At 37.1% G+C, this 23,645-nt stretch overlaps 1 protein-coding gene across 2 annotated transcripts in view; it reads right to left on the minus strand.

The window, feature by feature from the left end:
* Positions 1 to 23,645, minus strand: part of LOC100889411 (zinc finger CCHC domain-containing protein 14) — a 45,439-nt gene that overhangs the window by 21,160 nt on the left and 634 nt on the right. For both annotated transcript variants that reach the window (XM_011675261.2, XM_011675253.2), the window contains exons 2-5: positions 21,562 to 21,703; positions 3,738 to 3,811; positions 1,957 to 2,028; positions 949 to 1,015 (exon numbers count right to left, since the gene is read on the minus strand). In XM_011675261.2, coding sequence (XP_011673563.2) covers positions 949 to 1,015; positions 1,957 to 2,028; positions 3,738 to 3,811; positions 21,562 to 21,703 — 355 coding nt within the window. The remainder of the gene's footprint in view (positions 1 to 948; positions 1,016 to 1,956; positions 2,029 to 3,737; positions 3,812 to 21,561; positions 21,704 to 23,645) is intronic.

Below are 23,645 nucleotides of genomic sequence, written 5' to 3' on the forward strand. Positions count from 1 at the left end.
CCTGAATAATCAATGTATTCAAATTGACAATGTTCCTTTGTGAGTTTCTTTGACAACACACAATATCCCATCCTCAAAAGTCAAAACACCAATGTCAGTTTGCTATCAATAAAAGTGTCAATAAAAGGAAGTACAGTAGTGCCTCAACATGCATATTAATGTGTATGTGATATTTCCCTTGCTACTATTTGTCAGGAGTCTGTAACATAAGATGCATGAATCAAAATAGACACCACTTCCTTTGGAAAAAACCCACAATCCTTCAAAGTAAAAATACCAATGCACATTTGCTATCAATAAAAGAGTCATCTTACAAGGAAGTATAGTAGTGCCTCTGCATTCATGAGATGTGCATGTGATGTTTTCCTTTCTACTATTTGTCAGGAGTTTATAACGACATACGATGCATGAATCAAAATAGAAACTGTTCCTTTGGAAATTGGTTTGACAACCCACAATATCCCATCCTCAAAATTCAAAACACCAATGCACATTTGCTATCAATAAAAGAGTCATTTTACAAGGAAGTATAGTAGTGCCTCTGCATTCATGAGATCATGTACATACATGTACATGTTTCCTTGCTACTTTTTTGTTGTGGGTTTGCGACATAAGACATGCTAAGGGAATTCATTGCGCTCGTCCGGCAAGAGAAGAAATAGGAGAGATATAGGAAATCATTTCTAAAATGGAATCACCTGCATGTAGGTGACACATGAAATTGATGTCACATGAGAATTTAATACAATAGACAGATTTGGACTGACATGTTTAGCTCATTTCTGACATTCATGATGTTAATAAATATGAAAACTAGGTAAGAGAATAGAAAGAACAGAGTTTCTTTCCATTTATTTATAGACAACATACAAGTCATATCATAACCAAAATATGAGACTACTCACATGTAAATACAAATAAAAAAGAACCAAAACAAAGGAAAGTTACCTGGAATATAAGGAATAACCCTATCCTGTTGTTCAGTGCTGGCTTCATCAGGAAACAGTTGAACAAGCTGAAATCACAGAAAAAGCATAATAAAGATGAAATATGGACTGTATTGTTGATTATAAATTATTAACCATAATCATTAATTATGAATTATCAATCATTTCAAATAGTAATAACAATTCTAAATCATGAGAATAGGAGTAGCTAGTCTGAACAGACAGATTTTGTTCAGGTAAAATAATCAAAGGGACTTTCCCTGTGTTTAGAATTCCAAAATTCATTGTACAGTTAAACAAGAATTGTGTAGCTGTACGACAGTCGTATAAAAAAAAAGTGTCGCATAACCGAACATTGTATAGTGAAATGTCTGGCTGAGCATTGTTTAGAATGAAAACTTGATTAAGAATCAGGATCCTGCTCTATTATATCTGAAGGTTGTATCGTACAAAGACTTTGGTTGTGCTTTTACAGTGCTAGTCAAGTGCATAAGATGTTGGTTCAGACCATTCGTCATCACTAAGGAGCAAAAACACTTCAGATGGCCACAACAGAATCCAATCAGAGCGTGACAAATCAGAGGCCTTAAAGTGACTTGTAAGTTGTAACATTGTTGAAGGTTGATGAAAAAATGTAATTTTTGTATGAAATGTTACTTATCATATTCCTTCTACTGTACTAACCCTCTATCATGCAAAAAATTCTCAAACCACAAAGATATCTATGGTTTTCTTTGAAAGCGTCACTGTGCAACACCTCTACCGGTAAATTCTCCCAACCATTTTTGAATTTTGAATTTTTTAATACAATGCTCTGCTAAAGCCAGAATTTAGCCCATTGTTTTTATTTTCGAAAAGAAGTCTAAAACATCAATCAGAATGATGTACATTTGTGACGTGTAACATTGTAACTGTCACTTCTTAGCTTGGGAATTTATTTTTTCCTTTGAAAGAATAATTGAATTATGGCATCCTGATCACAATAAAACATGACTATACTTAAACATACCTTGCACTGGAAATCAAAGAGCTGAGCATGTGTTTTACTCACACACGACACAGTAGAATCCGACCAATGAACCTGAAAAAAAAATTAATACTTGAACATCAAGAGTGTCATTGATTGCACAGTCTCCACATGGTAACTAGATCTGTAAATAACTTATCTTACTCAAGCCAGCATACGGTACATATCCTTAACCACTAATGAAAAGTATGATAAATATTAGTTATTTGAAAATCAACTTTTTTGAAAATCACTGGCACATCCCAAACTGAAGATCAAAAAATACAAATACTTTCTTGCCAATAGTCTGAAAGAATGTTAAATACAATCAATAAATATAATATTCAGCAATTTGAATCAACAATGTAAGCAAATATTTTTCTCTTCATGATTAGCCTCCCCGCTCGTTTTTTTTTTTTTATTGAAAGAAAAAAACCGATAAAAATAATCATTTTCAGAAAAAAATTAAAATAAAATACAATACAATCATAACTTTTGCCTCATTTTCTGTTGCATCTTTCACATACAAATCATTTTCTGAGTCCAAGGGGTGGCCATATTGAAGAAGAAAAGAAAAAAAAAAGAAAAGGGCCTCCTCCTTCCCTTTTATCAAAAAGGCAGGACGCTAAACATGTTTTATTTTATTTTGCCTATATTAACAAATCAATGTTGCGCAGTACATACACACACAAGATGCAGATTGTCTATGAGGATAACTCTCACTAGAACACAAAGAGAGAGCAAGCACTTTATGTTTTCTTAATAATAATAATAATAGCTCGTTCTTATATAGCGCTTTTCAGGACCAGAGGCCCTCTCAAAGCACTTCTACTGTATCAGGTAGTCGAGAGACCATGTACAGTGTACTACCCCATATCACAACATAAATAAATAACCCATATAACCTTTAAGATCCAGGTTAAATACAACTTGACTATAATACCTCAACCACAAAAAACCCTCATTTATCATTCATTGCGAATGCCACTGCGGGCAGCACTGGCTCAACAGTGTGTAAATACCACTCGCAGGTTTATGACACTTTGTACAGAGGAAGCAATATTCATGTCATATGACTGACATCAAGTACTGTTTACTTTGTTGGTCGTAAGCATATATTGACACACTTTTTTCTGCAGCCAGTAGCAAATCTGCATCTGATCAAATACTGATTGAGATAGCTTTAATAGCAGGAGTAATAATAATAATAGCACTGGATGGCTGGTGGAATACAATTGCAGCTGCAACAAAATGGTTTAATGACAGATCAACCTGAATTGAACTGAAAACCAATCTAAATGTCATGTACATACTACATAGCAAGGGAAATACTTATGTGGATATTACAGACTGAACCAAAAGGAAGGATAGCAATGAAAATAGCATTAGAAACACACAGGAGCCTAGGAGCAAAGGTCTTAACTATATATCTTTTTAATGCAACCTTTCAAGAAGCCGTGAAATTTTATCTTTTAAGGCAATTTTTTTTTTATTATTGGTGAATGAAAAGAGAGTCCTGTGATAATTTTTTTAAAGATATGTCAGGGTGAAGATATCATACCACAATGAATAATTATTTACTACTGCATTCACATTTTTATATTACTACAATGTATCAAATGTTTTAAAACCTTCTCCTCTAGATCAGGTTCCTGCACTTTTGTAAGGGTTTTGTGTAAATGGGCTCCGAAATATTTTTTGGACCCCCCATTTGAAAACTTGTTACCTCAAATATTTGAAAATAAATACATACAATTTGTTTAAAAAAATAGTTGAAAGCTTACCTGGAAAGTATATTCAAGACGTTTGTCACTTTGGCGATTTATAAGTCCCTTGACCTCAATGGCTTTTATATGAACTGGAGAGAAGAAAAACAAGAAAAGACAAATTTAAAAACAAAACATGATAAATGTCCCTCTCTTTCCTGTGAAACCCTAAATCCTCTCATGATGGACTTGTTCTGACAGATTCAGATTAACAATCTCATATTCATACCGGTATGCTTGATGTTCTTTTGTAGGTTGAACTGAAGAGTTGACACTTTGGAATCAGCTCAATATTGCAAGACTTATAGGGCGTGTTTATGCTTAACTTTTTCTGGCCAGAATCAGGCATCTGTTACGCGTTTAGTTTAAAACACGGTTGCGTCCATGCTCACTTTTGTAGAATCACCGAAAAACAGCGATCACAATCGCCGATCGTAAACTCACAAAAAGATGCGTTTACAATTTGTAAACGCGTTTAAATGGGGTCAACGCACTGACCTAGTGGGTATACGCATGGACCATGGTCTACATAGCATGCGTATTTCAAGGTTGCGAATCCAGCTGCAAGACCAATTAAGGCCACCAAGGGAGAATTGCCTGGAGGAGCCAGAGAAGTGAGCATAAACAGTACACCGTGGAACTGCGATTACGATGAGCGTTACAAATCGCTCATTCTGCCTTCAAAATTGAAGCTTAAACGCACCCAAATTTACATGTGAGAAACACTCAATACATTTACCCCTTTCAAACCCATTACGGTGAAAATCTTAGAATTTTTAGAGCTAAATTGTCTGGGTTAACAGGGAAAATACAGAAGCACCTTTCACACTGACTTCAGTTCCTCAGGGAAGTTGCCACCGGTTATGAATCTCACGATTTATGATGTCATAAAATGTGTTTGAATATGCTTCAAAATATTGATCAGGTTGCACCAGAGCATTTAAGAACCTAACAGAGCCCTTAAAGGTAAAGACAAAAAATGAAATGGAAGCTCTTATTACTAATCATGTGAAAGGATATGTTTTTACTAATACGTGATGATAAAAATTTTGCCAGAAAATCGCCTACTAATTGATATATTTGGTAAATTATTATATCTATCTGGACTGAATAGATATAGGGCAGTCCCACATCTTTCTGTGTACAGTGCTTGTAACTTTAACAAGACTGGGCCAAATTTCTTATCATTTTGATGGATTCCAGAACCTTGCAGTACACACTAATACTTATATGCTAGATGATCAACCTTTCCTGATCAATTCCACGTTTCTTTCACAATGCAATCGCATGACCAGAACTGGTCTATACTAGGGCTGTGCACAACAGTGTAATGAGGTACCCGAGTACACTCCCAGGCTCACAGGCGAATACTCGAATATTCGGACGCCATGTTTTTTTATTTTTTTCGAATTTTTTGAATTTTTTTGATTTTTTTTGATTTTTTTTGAATTTTTTTGAATTTTTTTGATTTTTTTTGAATTTTTGGATTTTTGGATTTTTTTTCTTTTTTTTCTTTTTTTGCCACTACCATACCACTCGTCAGTTGCTCAGGTCCCTCGCTGAAAACGCATGCAACTTTACTTTGAGTTGCAGTTGAAGGCGCCGATTTAATAAGAATAATAACAGTAAACAATGCTGTTTTAAAAACCAAAGATGGCAGAATAATCCATTTTCCTCCAAGTCCAAACAGAAATCTGGACATTTGGTCCCAGTTTCTGAAAGGTGAGTTTGACAGTGCTTGAGTTGGGAAACATTTTTACCGACGGTACCATGCCAGCGGACGCTGCTCTCCCTGGCACGGGTAAGCGTGGGCCTGGACATTTTTTTTTTTTTTTTAATTTTTTTTTTTTTTTTTGCGGCCGAATATTCGAGTACAAGAAATCGTACCCGAGTAGTTATCAACCGTGCGGGTACTCGAGCATTCGACTACCCGTCGCAGCCTTAGTCTATACCTTTAACCAAGTCCTGGAGTCCAGCCACAATGGACTTCATACTAGTATGCATGTATCACTTTTCCTACTCCTTTAATATTCCAATATTAAGTCTTTAAATGTTTGTTTGTGGACCATCATGAGTTATCGTCAGTTTACAATTTCCCTGTGTGAACAAGGATCGTGAGAATGAACAGATGCGTGTGATGTACACTACACGTACGTACTGTATGTACACATACTCAAACGCTACATGTATATTATTTGCACATCAATACAATGTTAAGGTGACATATTGATTTTTTTTCTTCTAAAGCTGACGTTTCATGGAAAGCCAAGCAGCAAACTACGCATTCATTCATTTCCTTTACACCAACTGGCTATGATGAACTTCTCGAGTTACATGTACATGTAACCTACATTCGCTTCCATAAACCCAAGCACATCAAGCATAACACTTCAATGTTGGGCGACTGGCATTCAGAAGCAAGTGTTCATTCAGTGGATAAGGTTCACATACATGTAGCAACTAAAAAATTGGAGAATTGATTCCCAATATTTTCTAATGACGCAATTATCTGTATGTAATAAGACAAATCAGTCAAGTCTTACTATTAAAATTTAAAAAGACACACATATTGTTTTTACAAGTTCAAATACAAATGTAAATTTGCGTTTAAAATAAATAAATTTAAAACTAAATGCGGGCTCTTTAAAAATCAACCCCGAGATTCAACTCAATTTGATTTTTTTATTTCCAGCATACTTGAATGTTGAGATCTTTCAACATTTCAATGTAATTGACATTTTATAAACAAGGGATGCTTTATATTTAAATAATTAAATGATATTAAAAACAGGCAGGTATTTAAATGATAATAATGACATATGTGCAGCTTTTGCTAACTTGTAGGCCTGGCGGGATACATACTGTACAGTACGGTATACAGTACGGTATGCAGTCCTGGTAGGCCATTTGCAATGTGAACCACAGGCAACCGACCTAAAACTCAAGAAACTTGCAAGCTCTCTTTCTAATTGTCATTAGCAGTATAGCCAGGGCTTGCAAACAAATGCAACTATCTTCTTCTTCTCCACAATCGAATGATTGATCTTGGTATAATATTTCCCCATATCTTTATCCCAATTTGCATTTGAAATTCTATCCGGCAATTCAATAGTGAATCTGTGATAGGGGAGAAGGGTGATGAGCGAGAGGGCCTAGTCTACAGCCATAGACTCTATTTGATACTTAACATAGTTCTATTAAAGGGAAGTCAACCCTGATAATACATTTGTTTTAATACAAGGAGGAAAACAAATGAGAAGAACAGATTAGTGAAGGTTTGAGAAAAATCAGACAATAAATAAAGTTATGCATTTTTTTAAATCCATAGCTTTTCATGAAATACTTCAAATCTGTGAGTCAAATTGGCAACGCGGCATCTCAATATGATGTCGATCCCTCACATTTTATCCTTTGTTGAATGAATTCATTTTGATCAAAAGATATATTTTCTTCAAGCCTATCTCGATCATATATCACGGATTACATGTTCTTTCATGCACCCCCATATATAAGGATAGTTCTACTAATTCCATTTAGAGTAGGCAAATGGAGATTTCATGTCATTCTTTCATTCAGATCAGTGGTGAACTGTGAGGGGACGACATCATACTTTCTGACCGCATTGCCAAATTTGTCTCAAAGATTCCAAGATTTTCATGATTTTGAAAGATTCATAACTTTCCTTTTTGTTGTCCAATTTTTCTCAAACTTTCCCTAAATTGTTTCTCCAATTTTTCTGCTTTTATTAAAAACAATTTAATATTAATGTGGATTTCCCCTTTGAGCCTACATATAGTCTAATTTTGTCAGTCTCTTGCTTTCTCAACCAGCCTAATAACAGGGCCTAAGTATGGGATGCAGTCTACAGTCTCACAGTTCAGACCCTACATGTATGTCTGTGTTTGGGACTACCAAGGGTTCGTGCCTGCAAACTAGGGATTAGGTTGTATCTGGCCGGGGAGCGAGTAGGTAGTAGAGCATTGATTACCTGTCTGATGAATGTGTCAGTGATGCGTGAATGCGCCGGAGAAGACAGTACTGACTCCTCCGGAATGCCCATTTGTGTATACCCACTTCTAACGTCCTAATTCACCTATCGTAGTCTACATCACCAGACAGACATGCAATGGATACACGTACACTGTGCTATCCCATGGACGGTGTTCCTACTTCCTATCTACATGTACATGTACATGTAGCATTGTAATTGTATGAATGATTATTTCATTTCTGTGACATGAATACTGGGGGAACATTCATGTATGTAAACAATGTTCCACACTAACTTCTTTCCCAGGAGGTATGGATTGCATTTTTTAAGGTATATAGAACGCATGCCCCTGTTCAATACAGAAATGGGGGAGAGGTTGGGAACCTACACAGTATGTGTACTACATCAATGTCACGTCCTGAGCCAGAAAATGTTACACTGTAAAAAAAAAAACAGTGAAATAATTGATCAAAAGATGGGAGCATATTTAATCAAAAAATTGGAGTACCGGTAATACTAATAATCATCATTAATTAAAGCAAAAGTGCTTGGAAACATGATGTACAAGTACATGTATCATGCACTATACAAATGTAAAATTAAGAACTGTTGAAAATAAAGCAAACAATGGGGAAAACCCATAATTTGGCAATAACCGCATGAACTGTTAAATCAAATTTATTCAGACATTGATCAATTCAAAAGAGGAATGACATGTACAGTATAATGTAAATGTGTAAAGTGGACAATAAATTTTAATCCAATGTATAAATCTACCATCAAAAGCAAATTGCAATCTACCTTTCATGTCCTTCATCTACACCATGAGCTGAATGGTTACATACAGGTACATTAAAGATAAACTTGAGTACTGGTAATGCGATTGCATTGTGAAAGAAAAGGTGTGGAATGGATCAGAAAAGTTGATCATATAGCATGCAAGTAATGGTGTGTAATGCAAGGTTCTGGAGTCATCAAAATCATCATAAATTTGGCAGAGTCTTGGTAAAGTAACAATCACTTACACAGAAAGATGTATATGGGACAACGCACATGGTGTCGGGGCTAGTACTACCCTGATTTCCTTATCTTTCTATGCTCATTATTCAGCCAGTATACATTTTCTTCCAAAATTGTTTGGCACATGACATTTATTTGTAATCTTGAACATTCAGTGTAAGTTTCGTTAGATTCTGTGAGAATTCATTTTCTTTTTTTCCAGAACTCAAGGTTATCTTTAACAATTTGTAAAATTGCATTTGATTGCAGCCAAGGCCTGTCTGCCTTTCGTGTACATTTTGTACAGCTGTACATGAATGTCTAGCATTTGATTGCTACCTAAGACCCCATTCTCACTCACTTCCTTGGAGCGCTCTGGAGCGCTCTAACTAAGACCCGTTCCTCAGGAGCGGTTCTTAGGTGAGTGAGAACGGTCAAAGTAGTCCAGGAAGTGGACTTCTGGACCGCTCCAGAAGACCACCTTCTGAGGTGGTCTTGAGGAGCGGGTCTTATTAAGAGCGGTTTGGAGCGCTCTAACGTGCAATGTGAACGGAAGCGTACTTTGAACGGAAGTGAGCTAGTGACCTTCGGTGCGAAACATGTAGTACGGTACATACGGTTTGTATTCCGCGCGCGAAAAAATTGACCCGCTGACCTGAGCTGCCATAGCAACAAGACTACTTTGACTCGTGGAGCGGTTTGAGCCATAAAAACTGCTCGGAATGTGAACGCTCGCAAACCCTTCCTCAAGACCCGTTCCTCTGGAGCGGTCTAACTAAGACCACTTTCAAAGTGAGTGAGAACGGGGTCTAATACTAGAACATAAAACCTGGCTCTGAGCTTCGGCCTTCGGACAGCCTTATTGTCCTGAAAAGGAACTGTAATTACATGTAATCATGGATTACAGACTTGCAGATGAGTTGCACTTGGCAACCTATTGCCTATATATAGGAGGTGTTAATATGAGAAACAGATCAATGAAACAAATAACAATGGTTTATTGCTGCTGACAAGGAAATTTGGCAGTCATTTTCAACCCATTTAATTCAATAATGTAGGTGTGAAGGTGAAAAGGTGTAGTCTGTAGAGGTGTGAGGCGTAGAGGTGTCGTAGTCTAGTGGAGATGTCACCGAAATGTGGGACGCATGGTTCAAGGTTGGAGTCCCATCGCAACACTAACATCCTTTTGCATGATAATATTTTGCATTTGCCACTCTCTACACAGGTGAAGTAAATTGGTACCCACCTACCCGATAGGGAGAAATTCCTTGACTGCTTTAGCGCCTGATTATGGCGGCTCAGCTTTAGCGGGGGCAATGATATGATACTTTGTATTAAGCGCAGTAGAGTATGATACATTGGCTGCACTATATAAATGAAACTATTATTATTGTGTACATGTATGTATGTATTTGTCAAATACATTGTACATGTACTTCTAAACCACAGAGTTGATCAGTGTACATGCAGGCATGAACTAGCTTGCATGGTTAAACTCGGTTGTACAGGTCAGGTCATTAGGGACTGGTCTAGGGATACCCTGATAAAGCAAACCCACATCCTACCTTGCAGGAATAGTTGTCCTACCCTACAATTTCGAAAATACTATACCTTTCTCCTTGCAGTTTATGTGTGAAAATTATTGCATCCTTTATACTAGGAAATACAAAGCATGCGCACTTCCTATAGTTCTATCCACAGTGCTGAACAGATTGTAAACATGAACCTGGTTGTCACTGACTGTAAGGTCAGCTCCCTAGGGACTGGTCTAAGAATACCCTGATGAAGCCAACCCATATCCTACAGTATCTTGCAGGAACAGTAGTCCTACCCCACAATTTCAAAATAAAATAAATCGCCCCTTGCAGTTTATGTGCGAAAACTATTGCATCCTTTATACTAGGAAACACAAAGTATATGCACTTCCTATAGTTCTATCCACAGTGCTGAACAGATTGTAAACATGAACCTGGTTGTCACTGACTGTAAGGTCAGATCCCTAGGGACTTGCCTTGAGGACATCTCTGATGAAGCCAACCCACATCCTACAGTATCTTGCAGGAACAGTTGTCCTACCCTACAATTTCAAAAATACTATATACCTCTCCCCTTGCAGTTTATGTGTGAAAACTATTGCATCGCTACTAGGAAACACAAAGCATACACCTCCTGTAGTTCTATCCACATACATGGCACAGTGCTAAACACTGAACAGATTGTAAACATGAACTTGGTTGTCACTGACTGTAAGGTCAGCTCCCTAGGGACTGGTCTAAGAATACCCTGATGAAGCCAACCCATATCCTATCTTGCAGGAAAAGTTGTCCTACCCTACAATTTCAAAAATACTAAATAAATCGCCCCTTGCAGTTTAGGTGCGAAAACTATTGCATCCTTTATACTAGGAAACACAAAGTATATGCACTTCCTGTATTTCTATCCACAGGCACAGTGCTGAACAGATTGTAAACATGAACTTGGTTGTCACTGACTGTGGGGTCAGCTCCCTAAGAACTTGCCTAAGGACATCTCTGATGAAACCAACCCACATCCTATCTTGCAGGAACAGTTGTCCTACCCTACAATTTCCAAAATACTATACCTTTCCCCTTGCAGTTTATGTGTGAAAATTATTGCATACCTACTAGGAAACACAAAGCATGCACACTTCCTGTATTTCTATCCACAGGTACAGTGCTGAACAGATCGTAAACATGAACCTGGTTGTCACTGACTGTGGGGTCAGCACCTTAAGGACTTGCCTAAGGACATCCCTGATGAAGCCAACCCATATCCTTTACCCACTAAAACACGAACACCCATGTACCCCACCATTAAAAATACTACTCTTTATAGTTGTTCATGTTTGAAAAAAGAATATACATTGCCAAGGACGGAAAAATGAAGCACACTGCAGACTTCTTGCAGTTCTATCAACTGTATGAATGAACCTGGTTGTAACTCACTATGGGGTCAGCTCCCTAAAGCTGTTCATGTTACAAAGATGAATAGCAAAGGACAACAAAATGAAGCACACTGCACACTTCTGTCCTGAACAGACTGTACAAATGAACCTGGTTGTGACCATGGACCTACTACTACAGGTCCATGTTGTAACTCACTGCTGGGGTCAGCTCCCCAGGGACTTGCCTAAGGACACCCCTGATGAAGCCAACCCACTTCCTCACATTCAACTTCCAGTCAGGAACACTTGTCCTTCCCTATGATTAATTGCTGTGATAGTAACCGATTGATGAAGGCAAAAGGAGTGTGTAGTCTCAACCCGTACACTGTGTTAAAGATAAACTTGAGTTCTGGTAAAAAAAAGAAAATTATTTCTCACAGAATCAAACGAAACTTACACTGAATGTTCAAGATTACAAATAAATGACATGTGCCAAACAATTTTGGAAGAAAATGTATACTGGCTGAGTAATGAGCATAGAAAGACAAGGAATCAAGGTAGTACCAGCCCCGACACCATGTGTGTTGTCCCATATATAGCTTTCTGTGTATGTGCTTGTTACTTTACCAAGACTCGGTCAAATTTATTATGATTTTGATGACTCCAGAACCTTGCAGTGCACACCAATACTTACATGCTACATGATCAACTGTATCTGATCCTTTCCACACCTTTTCTTTCACAATGCAATCGCATTACCAGTACTAAAGTTTATCTTCAAATATGGATTCATCTGATCGAATAAGAAGGAACACAAAACGAATCAGAAATGTGCATATACTGTACTACAGGTACATCTATAAAACAATAAAGTTTTCAAATGTAAAATAATCTGTATTGAAATTGTACGTCGGCCTAAATGCCTGTACAGTAAGCCAACACTAGCCTTGTAGGAAAAGACTTAACTTTGTTTCATGACAATCAGCCGTAGACGAAAGACTTCATGGAGTTAAGTCTTTTGTCAATTCTGCTTTTTGCTACAGCTGGCAGCCAGTAAAAACGAATTCGTTTGCTAAAATTATGAAAATGTAAGAGCTACTTTTAACAAACAGAACTTTGTCATTCCTTGCTCATTTTTCCCGATTGAGGTGTCATATGAAAGGGCAGAAACCCAACTTTTTAGAAATGTGATTTTCTCTTTGAAATTCAGATACCGCCCGCCAAACGACTTTTCGGTTCCCTCTCTTCAAATTGATTTTAATCACTCATGCATGAAATATGCATTATTATGAGTTGCATCAAATGAAAGAGGAGGATCTAAGCTTTCCAAATATGTGTCATTTATCAATTATAATGGTGATTAAGTTATAATAAAACATTGATAATTCTCGGTTTCGTTTTATCTGGGAGGCACTGTATAAAGGTGCGTCTACTTCATAACCTTCATGACAATACACTAGAATAGCCCTTGACAGCCACATGAGCATGCATGTACACTGTACATGTACATGTGCAGGTTGTGCTTCAAGTTCATTCGGATGATTGCACTCAAGTGAGTGTCTAAAATTTAGGTATTAAATGTCAGTGAATCACTGCATGTTTGACATGGACTTAAGTTAAGGTCATCATCCTGTTTTTGTGATTATTTGGTTTCTGCACAGCATGCCTTCCCAGCTTTCTACCCATGCATACCATCATGATGTAAATTGATGTTGGGAGGTGTATTGTCCTTCATTTCGATCGCAAGGTTCAGTTTAATACAAAATCGCTTCCTGCATGGGAGTCACATGTATCAGAAAGTACTCTGTATTAAACTGAACAGTATTCATGAGGAGCCATTCCACCTCATTTCCTTCCTGCAATCAAATGTGCAATAACAACAAAAAATGTATATCAAAAAAAATATTGGCTTAAAGATGAAGTTGAGTTCTGGTCATGCGTTTGCATTGTCAAAGAAACGGTGTGGAATCGACGAGAAAAGGTTGATCATCTAGCATATAAGAATTTGTGTGTATTGCAAGGTTCTGGAATCATCAAAATGATAAGAAATTTGGCCAAGTCTTGGTAAAGTTACAAACACTGTACACAGAAAGATGTATATGGGATTACACGAACACGTGGCGTAAAAATCCTACCCTGGATTTTTACGATGTTACATGACATATTTAGAATATGAAGGCATTTGAAGAGCCATGCTTTTCAGGGAACATGACTTATCGGATGGTCTTCCACACTTGCATAATAAGAATGATAACGCTCACAAATTATTTTTCACCTCTTCCCAGAACTCAACCTTCTCTTTAATACTTGTACATGTACATGTGTACATGGATGCTTTGTATTTTGATAAACCTGTACATTGTTTTGTTTTATTCCATTCATGTAATGTACATGTTCGTGTAATTTGGATGATTTCTATCACCAGATTGACATGAGTGTCCAAAATGGCAAATCAACATTGCAACAAATTACCTAAACAAAATAGTAAAAATCAAAAACGAATTCAAAGAGAATTATCAAAAGACGTGAATTTTCAAAATTCAATGTAGCAAAATTTCAAACTGTATTCATAAAAATGAGACAATGAATTCAAGTAATCAGTGTGTATTGTGTTAACACTGAAAATGCCTTGCTAAATAGACACAAAAATAATATCCATACAGTAAATCAACAGTCATAGGAATGACAACTAAAAAAACACTGTCTGCAATGTGTACTTAGCAGTCATACAAACTATGGTACATCTGCTGTCGACAGAGCTAAAAAGCTGGGTCAATTATTCAAAACATTGCAAAGTTGCATCAAAACAAGCCGTGAAGATAGGCAGTATGTACAGCGTATAGGATGTATGGATAGAACGGCACCACATGCTGACTTTATCGGTTTCTGGCAGCTATAGGTTACGAACTGAAACCTGTCAGGTCATGGTAGTAACCTCTGAATACTGGAATTTGTCAAGAAAAAACAAAACAAATCTGGTTTTCATTCACACTTGTACTTTGAGGAATAATCTGTTGGCTTTGCTTTTATAGTAGGCATGACATGTACATTTACAATCATAATTTATAAACTAAATATACTGTACTTGTACATTAACTTGAATCTTTTCATGGAGCAGTCAAAGCCTACACCCTACATGTAATATTTGTTGGGTAAGATATGGACCCCCCCCCCCCCCCGCCCCATCTTTCCCTCCAGTTGTTGGTATACAGTGCAATAGATGCAACATGCACAATGTCACTATCACACACCAAAATCCAGCATGTGGGTCTGTACACATTACTCAAGATACTTTTTTTTTTCTTCTCTAGCTCTTGAGCAAGGAGAATACAGGTACTGGACAAGAGCCAAGAAAATGAAGAATACCAAGGAAGAAAAGTGCATTCGAAACACTTGTAATTTGATGCTGATAAGTAGAGCAGCAATTAACAACCTGAATCTATATTTGGAGGGATATCCAGGCTGGGTTCAAGTTCACCGGCCTGCTGCCTGATAAAATGCTTTTTACTTTCAGTTTCTTTTACTACCACCAAGGCAAAGCTGGACTTCATACTCAGTCAAGCACATTTTGATGCCCTGCCCAGCAAACATATTTGACAGATAGATAAAGTTTTGGAGGCTTGGAAGAAAGATTTTGTTTCCAAAAATTAAACATTAAAATGCAAAGTATTATTCTTTAAAAAAACCTTAGTCCTTTGATAATGAATATGGCTTGAGTCCTCCATGAACTGTAAGCAACCTATCCAGGCTATCCTACAGTACGTCAACAATGTTTTTTTAAGTTTCTCAATTTGTGAATCATAGGGGGAGTTACAAGTAACAACTTGGGGTTCTGTGAGTTTAGTAACCAAATTTGAAAACTCAACTTATTCTAGTAGCTTGGTGGTCGACTTGCCAAATAAACAATTAGACTAATGCTTAACCCTGTTTTAACATGTCATGTGTTTACTGTATATTGTATGAAAAGAGTAGAGAAAAGGTATATGGGAGCAAAGTAAAAGAGTGCTTTACAATGTACATGTAGCTATGGTAGATTCCAAAAGATAAAAATAATAAGGCCATTTTGGTTATGTAATCAAATTTAATGCACAAATCTTTCTTCAGTGCCTTGTTACAAATTATTTCATCGACATTACGAAAATGGTCTATTGCAATTGATCTCCATTGATCGCAAGTCCTCCAATCAAGCACAAACTGCAGTTAATATCAGGTTGCAAAACATTCAACAGATATGAATCAATTGCAACTGTTTATAAGACAGGTTACTGGTCAAAGAAAAAAAAGAGAGATAATAAACTTTATGAAAAATTGCTTCATAGAAATCTTGTGTTTTAAATGTTCAACAAATGCAAATCCAAAAGAGCTCCTGAAAACAAAGCGGATCTTTTTACACCAGTTGGCAAACATGTCTTTGCGTATGTTGGCTCTATTCCATTTGTGCCAAGATCCATGTAGAGCATGATATTTTCATATCACAGAGATGGAATCGAGCCAGAGTAATCTGTCATCTTTGGGGGTTACTAACTGCTGGCAAATGTGGACAAGGTCAAAGAAAGGTTAGAGATAACAGTCAGCAGCAGCAGCAATACAAGTAACATTCTGTCTATCCTCTCGGTAGGCACGTCCTCATCAGCCCGAGTTTGCCAAAACTTCTGATTTGGGAAATTAGCCCAGAAGTTACAAATCGCGTCTTCATCAGCTCGGAATTCGAAACATGAGCTCGAGATATTTTGCTCAGTGTTTGTCCGTGCATAGTGCAAATCTTCTGGCTGATGAAAACAGTCCGGACAAATAAATAGCGGGCTACTTTGCAAACCAGCCCAAGATCATCGTGGAAAGATTTTCCCGAGCAAATGCATGTAGTCTGCTTTTTGCGTCTTCACCTGCCAAATAGCCCGCTATTTTCATGGTCGGGGGAATTTCCAGAATCAGATTCAGAAATGGCAGGCTATTTGGCAAACTCGAGCTGATGAGAACAGGCCTATTCTGTCTGTCACAGCTATCCTCTCATACACAAACAAGGCGAGCATGCAATGTATAGAGAGAGCCGATAGTAAATACACTGCGATCTGGGGAGTGCGCAGCGGCAGACTGCATCCTACTACTGTTATCAGGTTTGCAGTTCATGTCTGCCTGCTAGACATGCGCTTATCCTATTCGAGTGCAGGAACAAATCTACCAAACATGAATGTTAGTTTTGTCTCTGCCTCATGCTAACCCAAATGCACACTCAGCAAGAGGGTATGCATTATAACTACATGTACGAGAGCTGAGATGGGGGTAAACATTGTAGGGTCATTTGAATAGCTTGGGTAGACTGTGAGTGTAGATCACATTTACAATAAGTCATTTAGAGAAATAGATATGAGAATGGAATGCAATTAAAGGAAAAATACAGCATATCAAATCGGACATCAGCAGATATGTCACATTAAAAGGAAAATACATCTTACAAAACTGAAATTTGAACCTACATGTACATGATTTAGTTTCCATTTATATGAACATCTATTTAAAATTCCAAGATATATAACAAATAATTGAAAATCGTTTACTTAAAACGTCACCTCCAAAATCACTGTTGTTGCCAATCACTTTAAACTCAACGGAATAAAAGAAAGTTAAAAACTCTTGTACATTTCATTATTGTTATGTTATTCTTGACTTAAAAAGCAACACCCTCCCCCTTACCCAACTTTATTTCAATAATCTTGAACAGGTAAATGTAATGCAGGAGCAAGCACTGTCAACAAATCCCCTACAGCTACAATGTACAATGTACATGTACTGGTACATCTGACAATCCACGGGCAGAAACTACAGTAGCAAATGATGGCTTGCAATGCCTCCACTTAATCTTGAATGATCCCTTGGGATTTGATGGTGAAACTTTATCTGTCAGTGATCAGACAATGTGGTATACAGCTGCAGCAGTGAAGATACCTTTACATGTTATACACCCTGATGATATCTCATGATATCTGATGTCTCTCCTACATGTAACTACCATGCATATTGTATTGCCAATACAGACCTACAGTATATACATGTACAGTACACTATATATGTAACCATACTTGCACTGACTACAGTACATGTAGGCCCAAGAACCATATATATTGGAAAATGAAAGGACTTGGTTCACCCTACAAAAAGAAAAGCTATTATAGATACAAGGGTACAGATGTACATGATGTACATCAACACTGTACGAGAAGGAATTGGGCCCTGCAGTGATCATGTAAAAGAAGATCTACAAATCTTTGTTGTAAAAAAAAAATCATAATGCAAGTACAAATATATATCCCTATTTGAGAGAGGGTGTGTCTCTTGTGCAGCCAAAATAATACATGGGGGTGGAGGGCAGATTCGCCCTGGAAACACCATTAACAACCCCCGAAATAGGCCCAAAATACGATTTCGGGGGCGATATCAAAAAGTGAAACGATCTCAAATCGCCCCCGTAACGATTACGAGCGGCCGCGCGCTCTCTTTTAGCTTCGTATTCATTGTGTGCATTTCTTGGTCCGCGCGCTGAATCTCCGCGTAAAATTGTATACACAAAAATCGGTCGTAAAAAAACTCGAACCACATTCCATACCTTACCTGGCTTACCATGTCGCACGCAAGTACGCCAAAACACATATATTTTTGCAGTTGCGAGATCGAGATGGAGCGTAGGGGTCGAGTTTTTGGCGGTCAATTTTGTTTAGGTTGATCATATTAGCTGAACCTAGACCACTAACATTGCGAAACTGCAATCAATTTCATCACGAATTCACGATTGCCGCAATTTTATAAAGTTTCCATAAATAGAGGTATGAAATTAAAGCCTATTTTATTTTTTGCCTGCTCTTGTGAGTAATGTGTTTGTGCATAAATTTATTCACAACCAAAAATTATCTTTGCAAATCTTGAATGAAAGAAAACAGTTTGAAGAAATTGAACAGGTAATTATTAATGAGCTGTGTAAGTGCATGTACCTGTACATACATGTACATGTATATCATATCAAGCACAGCAAAGAAATAAAATTTCTCGACACATGTTCTACTCATGTGTGAGGGCTATTACTAGCATTCCGAATGTGACACAAATTGAAATGTCTCATTGCGCTTTAGTCAATACTTTTATGATTGAGAGCAGACATGTACATATTGGCGCATTCCGCTCAAACATTAACAACGTCGGTGAGCGTTGGATCAAAGTCGAGCATATTAGTGAAATTCTGAAACATCAATTGAGATGATTTATTAGTTTATTTAATACCAGATGCTTAAATAGATCATGTTGGAACACTGTCTCTACTGAAAACACCTCCTACAGTATGTGCATGTACATGTAGGTACAATATTGGCCATAAATCATTACAGACAGACAGACACACAGGAAGGTCATTGTTAGTTGTCTGATCACTCAGTCAGTCAGTCGGAGAAGCATGACCGAGATACTGCAGTTTATCCTGGGCTAAACTTCCCGAGAACTTCAAACAGGTGAACTTCCCAGAAAAATGGGGCTTATTGACAAAATACAGCTGAGTGAGCATTGCAAATTGATTGTTGATACAACTCTGTATTGCTGTCCTTGAGTAATGGACCATTTTGTGTCAATAGACAGGGATTTCAGTATTGTATGGAGCACAAAACGATGCTGTCTGATGGGTCTTTCGTGTGTGTCGGGGCAACACCTTCTCTTGTCGAAGGCATGAATCACTGTAAACCACAATCTAAATCAGGTCGCACACTTCTGGAACACCCACCAGTCTAGCATGCACTTTGCAGTATTGATTTCTGTACATGTATCTTCAGGAGTTTTAATAGCAGAGGAAAGAATTCAGACAGGGACCAACGCAGCCTCATCCTGAACACAGACACATAGTTGTAGGTACAGGCATGATACAGCTGCATGTACATGTATGTAAACACATAGAAATGTATGTGGATCCAGGTTGAATTACAAATCAATGTATTGATTCACACAAAGCACATTCACCCTTCAGACTTCAATTTTTTTTTATAATTCCGACAGTATTCTTGATTTCATTTGTGAAAATATTAATGGGGCAATAAATAAAGATCTGGTTCCAATAACCTACATGTATCCTGCAGATTTTGTTTATAATATGGTAAAATTATTTCAATATTTAGCTGCAAAACAGGGCAGTCGGTTCATAAACTCATAGTTCAATGAGCAGGTTTTTTTTAGCACACATTTAGGGTGTACAAAGCGAATGGTGTTGATAAAGAATTGATACTAAGGCTGTGCACAACATTGTAATGAGGTTCCCGAGTACACTCCCAGGCTTACAAGCGAACACTTGAATATTCGGACGCCATGTTTTTTTTACAATTTTTATTGATTTTTTTTAATTTAAAAAAAAAAAAAAATTTTTTTTTGCCACCACCATACCACTGGAGCAGTATCCCAAGTCTATCACCGAAAACGCATGCAATTTTACTTCGAGTTGCAGTTGAAGGCGCCGATTTAATAATAATAATAACAGTAAACAATGCTGTTTTAAAAACCAAAGATGGCAGAATAATCCATTTTCCTCCGAGTCCAAACAGAAATCCGGACATTTGGTCCCAGTTTCTGAGTGGTGAGTTTGACAGTGCTTGAGTTGGGAAACATTTTTACCGACAGTACCATGCCAGCGGCCGCCGCTCCCCCTGGCACGGGTAACCGTCAGGCTGGGATTTTTTTTTTTTTTGCGGCCGAATATTCGAGTTAGAGAAATCGTACTCGAGCAGTTGTCAACCATGCGGGTACTCAAGTATCGACTACTCGTCGCAGCCCTAACTGATACACCACATAATAATGACTGCTCACAGCATTTGAGTACCATGTGAATGGTGGCAAAGGACTATAAACTTTGGATACATTTTGTTACTAGGGCAGAACCTACATGTATAAATTATATGCAATGTAAGATTTAGGGAATTTAGTAATTTTTTGCTACAGCTATAGAATGTCACCAAAATATCATATTAAAAAAATTTAGATCAAAATTGCTTGATGAGTCCATTCGTAAAATGCATAACAATGCAAAATACATGTAGCAGCTAACCTTGTTTTATTCATTAGTGGAGCAGGTGGAGCAGAAATCACTGCAAAATGGACCAGCACTTGAATTCACTAGAAGCAATCAATATCATGAATCAATCTAATTTCACAATTTTGTATTTATAGCAGCAGGAAAGCACCTATTGGCTATTCCTCTGATATTAAAGAGGTGTTCATAATCAAGATTGGACTTCATTTTTATGACCGACAGGCCTTACAATACACCACCCTCACCCTCTAGGGAAAGGCATAACCACAAATTCCAAATCCGAAGATGACAGAGAGCTTTCAAAGTCCCTCCTGCAAGTTCTTTGGCGTCTGCAAGTTTCGCTACTGCTGCTTGCAAGAATTGTGGACACAAAAATGAGCTAGTCCCAGGTAGTTCAACTTTTAATAACCAAGTACAGTGTACATGAACTCTGACGCAGTGCAGTGTCCTCATGGAAACAGATGAAAGTGTATCTTTTAGGGTGAATTGAGGGGGGGGGGGATAAAGGAAGGGGTAACCCTGTAACAAATAACCAGAACCGTGGGCCGATCGCTGGCCTATCAGGTAAAATCGGATGATAAATTCCGATCGCCGATCAATGATCGGAAAATAATCGGAAGAAAAAGAAAAAAAAACAGAAATCTTTGACATTTAATGGCATGAAAAAAACTTTAAACATTGACTACATCAACTTCAAATGAGAGATAAATGATTTTTATAGTTATTATAGTGCTCAAAATTGTCGAATTTTGGGGGCAGATTAAAAAAAAAAAAAAAAGTAGATTTCCCTCCCGATCTACCGATACCGATATCGGGAGCCAAACCGCTGATTCGATCATCCGATCCGATCATAGCTCCAGCTTAAAGGGTTAGGAGAAGGTATTATTTTGATTACCTGGTGGTGATTCTTGGCTATGGTTCACCTTTTCAGCATCCCTGTTATCAGAGTTTGAAGTCGAGGCACTCACAAGCTGCTCCTTGGTTTCTTTGGAAGTCACATTGTCAGTGGTATTTGGATTGTCTTCCACTTCGTCCACCTACAATGTACACGTGCAACAAGAGAAAAACATTGATTAACAAGAATACCAGTTGGTAATATCCACAACAGCAACACAAAGTTACAAAAGCATGTAGGATCCTCAGATGACGGATGTAAGGTTGGTCTTGATGGAATTAAAAGTACCGTAGTCAAGTTCAATTTTGATGCTATAGATGGAAACATTTGGTAAATTCACCATGATCACCTACTACATGTAAGACCATGAATTTAATAGTCTCAACATTTTTAATCTTTTTGCTCACTAATGAGTAATGGCCATCATATATTGTACATTGTTGTACCTGTCATTACCAGTAAATGTGCTAACTATGAAGTATGAACTATTGAGAAAGACAATCACAATAAAGAGAAAATAGGGGTATGGAAATGGTATTTACAGTTTTTTTTTTTTTTAAAGTATCGTTACTATCGTAAACCTGGATGGTCAGGATGGACCATTATATGGGTCGTGCTCAGTACCCTAATCAAGTTAATTCTGGCCTGTCTGTTCTGGGTTTTTTTTTAAATCAGAAATGTGTAATTTTATTGCACTTTTTAAGAACTGCACTGCTTACAGTGTTTGGGGAGGGGATATTGCCCTTTTTCAATTAATTGCAAAAATCTCTCTCTAGACTATGTAACACTATGTATAAATAGCTGACTTATGAAGGGTAAATGACGTAAAGATATTTATCACTTTGCAATTTCCAATCCGTTAACCTAATTGCCGGGTTGTGTTTTCTAATGTCAATATACTGTACACTGTATATATTATGTATGAATATTCATATTTAGACAAATGGACGGTCTTGATAATATCAAAGGTAAATTCACTGTTTTACATGTAAATGTGAATACTGAAATGCAATTGATATACTGTACAAGTTGAACATCCCAACAACAACAACAACAAAAAAAAAATCAGGGATGTTATACAATTTTTTTTCTTCTTAATGGTCTTGACTTTAAAACTAAAAGGGGGTGGGGGGAATAATTCCAGATGACAACTATTACTATAAGTTCCTCTTTTCACATGACTTCAGTTTTTTCTGGAACTCTTTTTGAGCTTTCTGAGTTTCTGTCAATAAACTGCACAAGTATAATGAAAAATCTCTCTCAATTTTTTGCCTTTTTTAAAATGAAATGATCAATACCATCTCCCGAAAATATTTCTGAAAATGAGTAGTATCTTCTCAAAATAAGATCAGCCTTTAAAATTAAAGAGACCTAGATGGCGGGCTAGACCTATGTTACAGAAAGATACAATGGTTTTTTGTTGTAATAATAATTAATACCATCTCCCGGAAATATCTCTAAAATGAATAGTATCTTCCCAAAAATAATTAAGATTTTAAAATAAAAAGAGACTTTTGTTACAGCAAGATAAAATTGATAGAAATAATTTGTACGATCAGTTTTTAGAAAGAATGTAGATAGACTAGTTTAGATACAATATATTTTCACAACTTTGATGAAAGTTGCTAGTTGCTAGTTGTATTACACTTTACAGGGCTAATGATGTATTAGGTATGGTGTAACATGTTATTTGGTTATTGTGGCATTACATTGCTATTATTAGCATCAAGGATAGCTTGGGTTAAGATGAGTTCTGGAAAGAAAAAAATGATTGGAAACAAATTTTAAAAGAAGTCTAGATCTAGATCTAGATCTAGTCTAATTAAATTCCACATCAATGAAAAAAGTGATAATTAAAGCATTTTAGTCATTTTGTTAAAATAACAACATTAATTTGTATACCATTCCCCCCCCCCCCTTACCTCCTCCCCCTTTCACTTTCCCTGGGCCAGGGAGGGACAGAGCCAGAGCTCGTCTTGAAAGAAGTTGAGATAATTTCAAAAGAGTTTAAATGAACCCCCGGCCCCCTCCCCACTTTTGTTGGTCTAAATATACTAGATCCACTAAGTATATGAATGTTGTAA

This window comes from Strongylocentrotus purpuratus, unplaced genomic scaffold (genome assembly GCF_000002235.5).
Source record: "Strongylocentrotus purpuratus isolate Spur 01 unplaced genomic scaffold, Spur_5.0 spur5_scaffold_8, whole genome shotgun sequence".
Taxonomy (NCBI): Eukaryota; Metazoa; Echinodermata; class Echinoidea; order Camarodonta; family Strongylocentrotidae; genus Strongylocentrotus; species Strongylocentrotus purpuratus.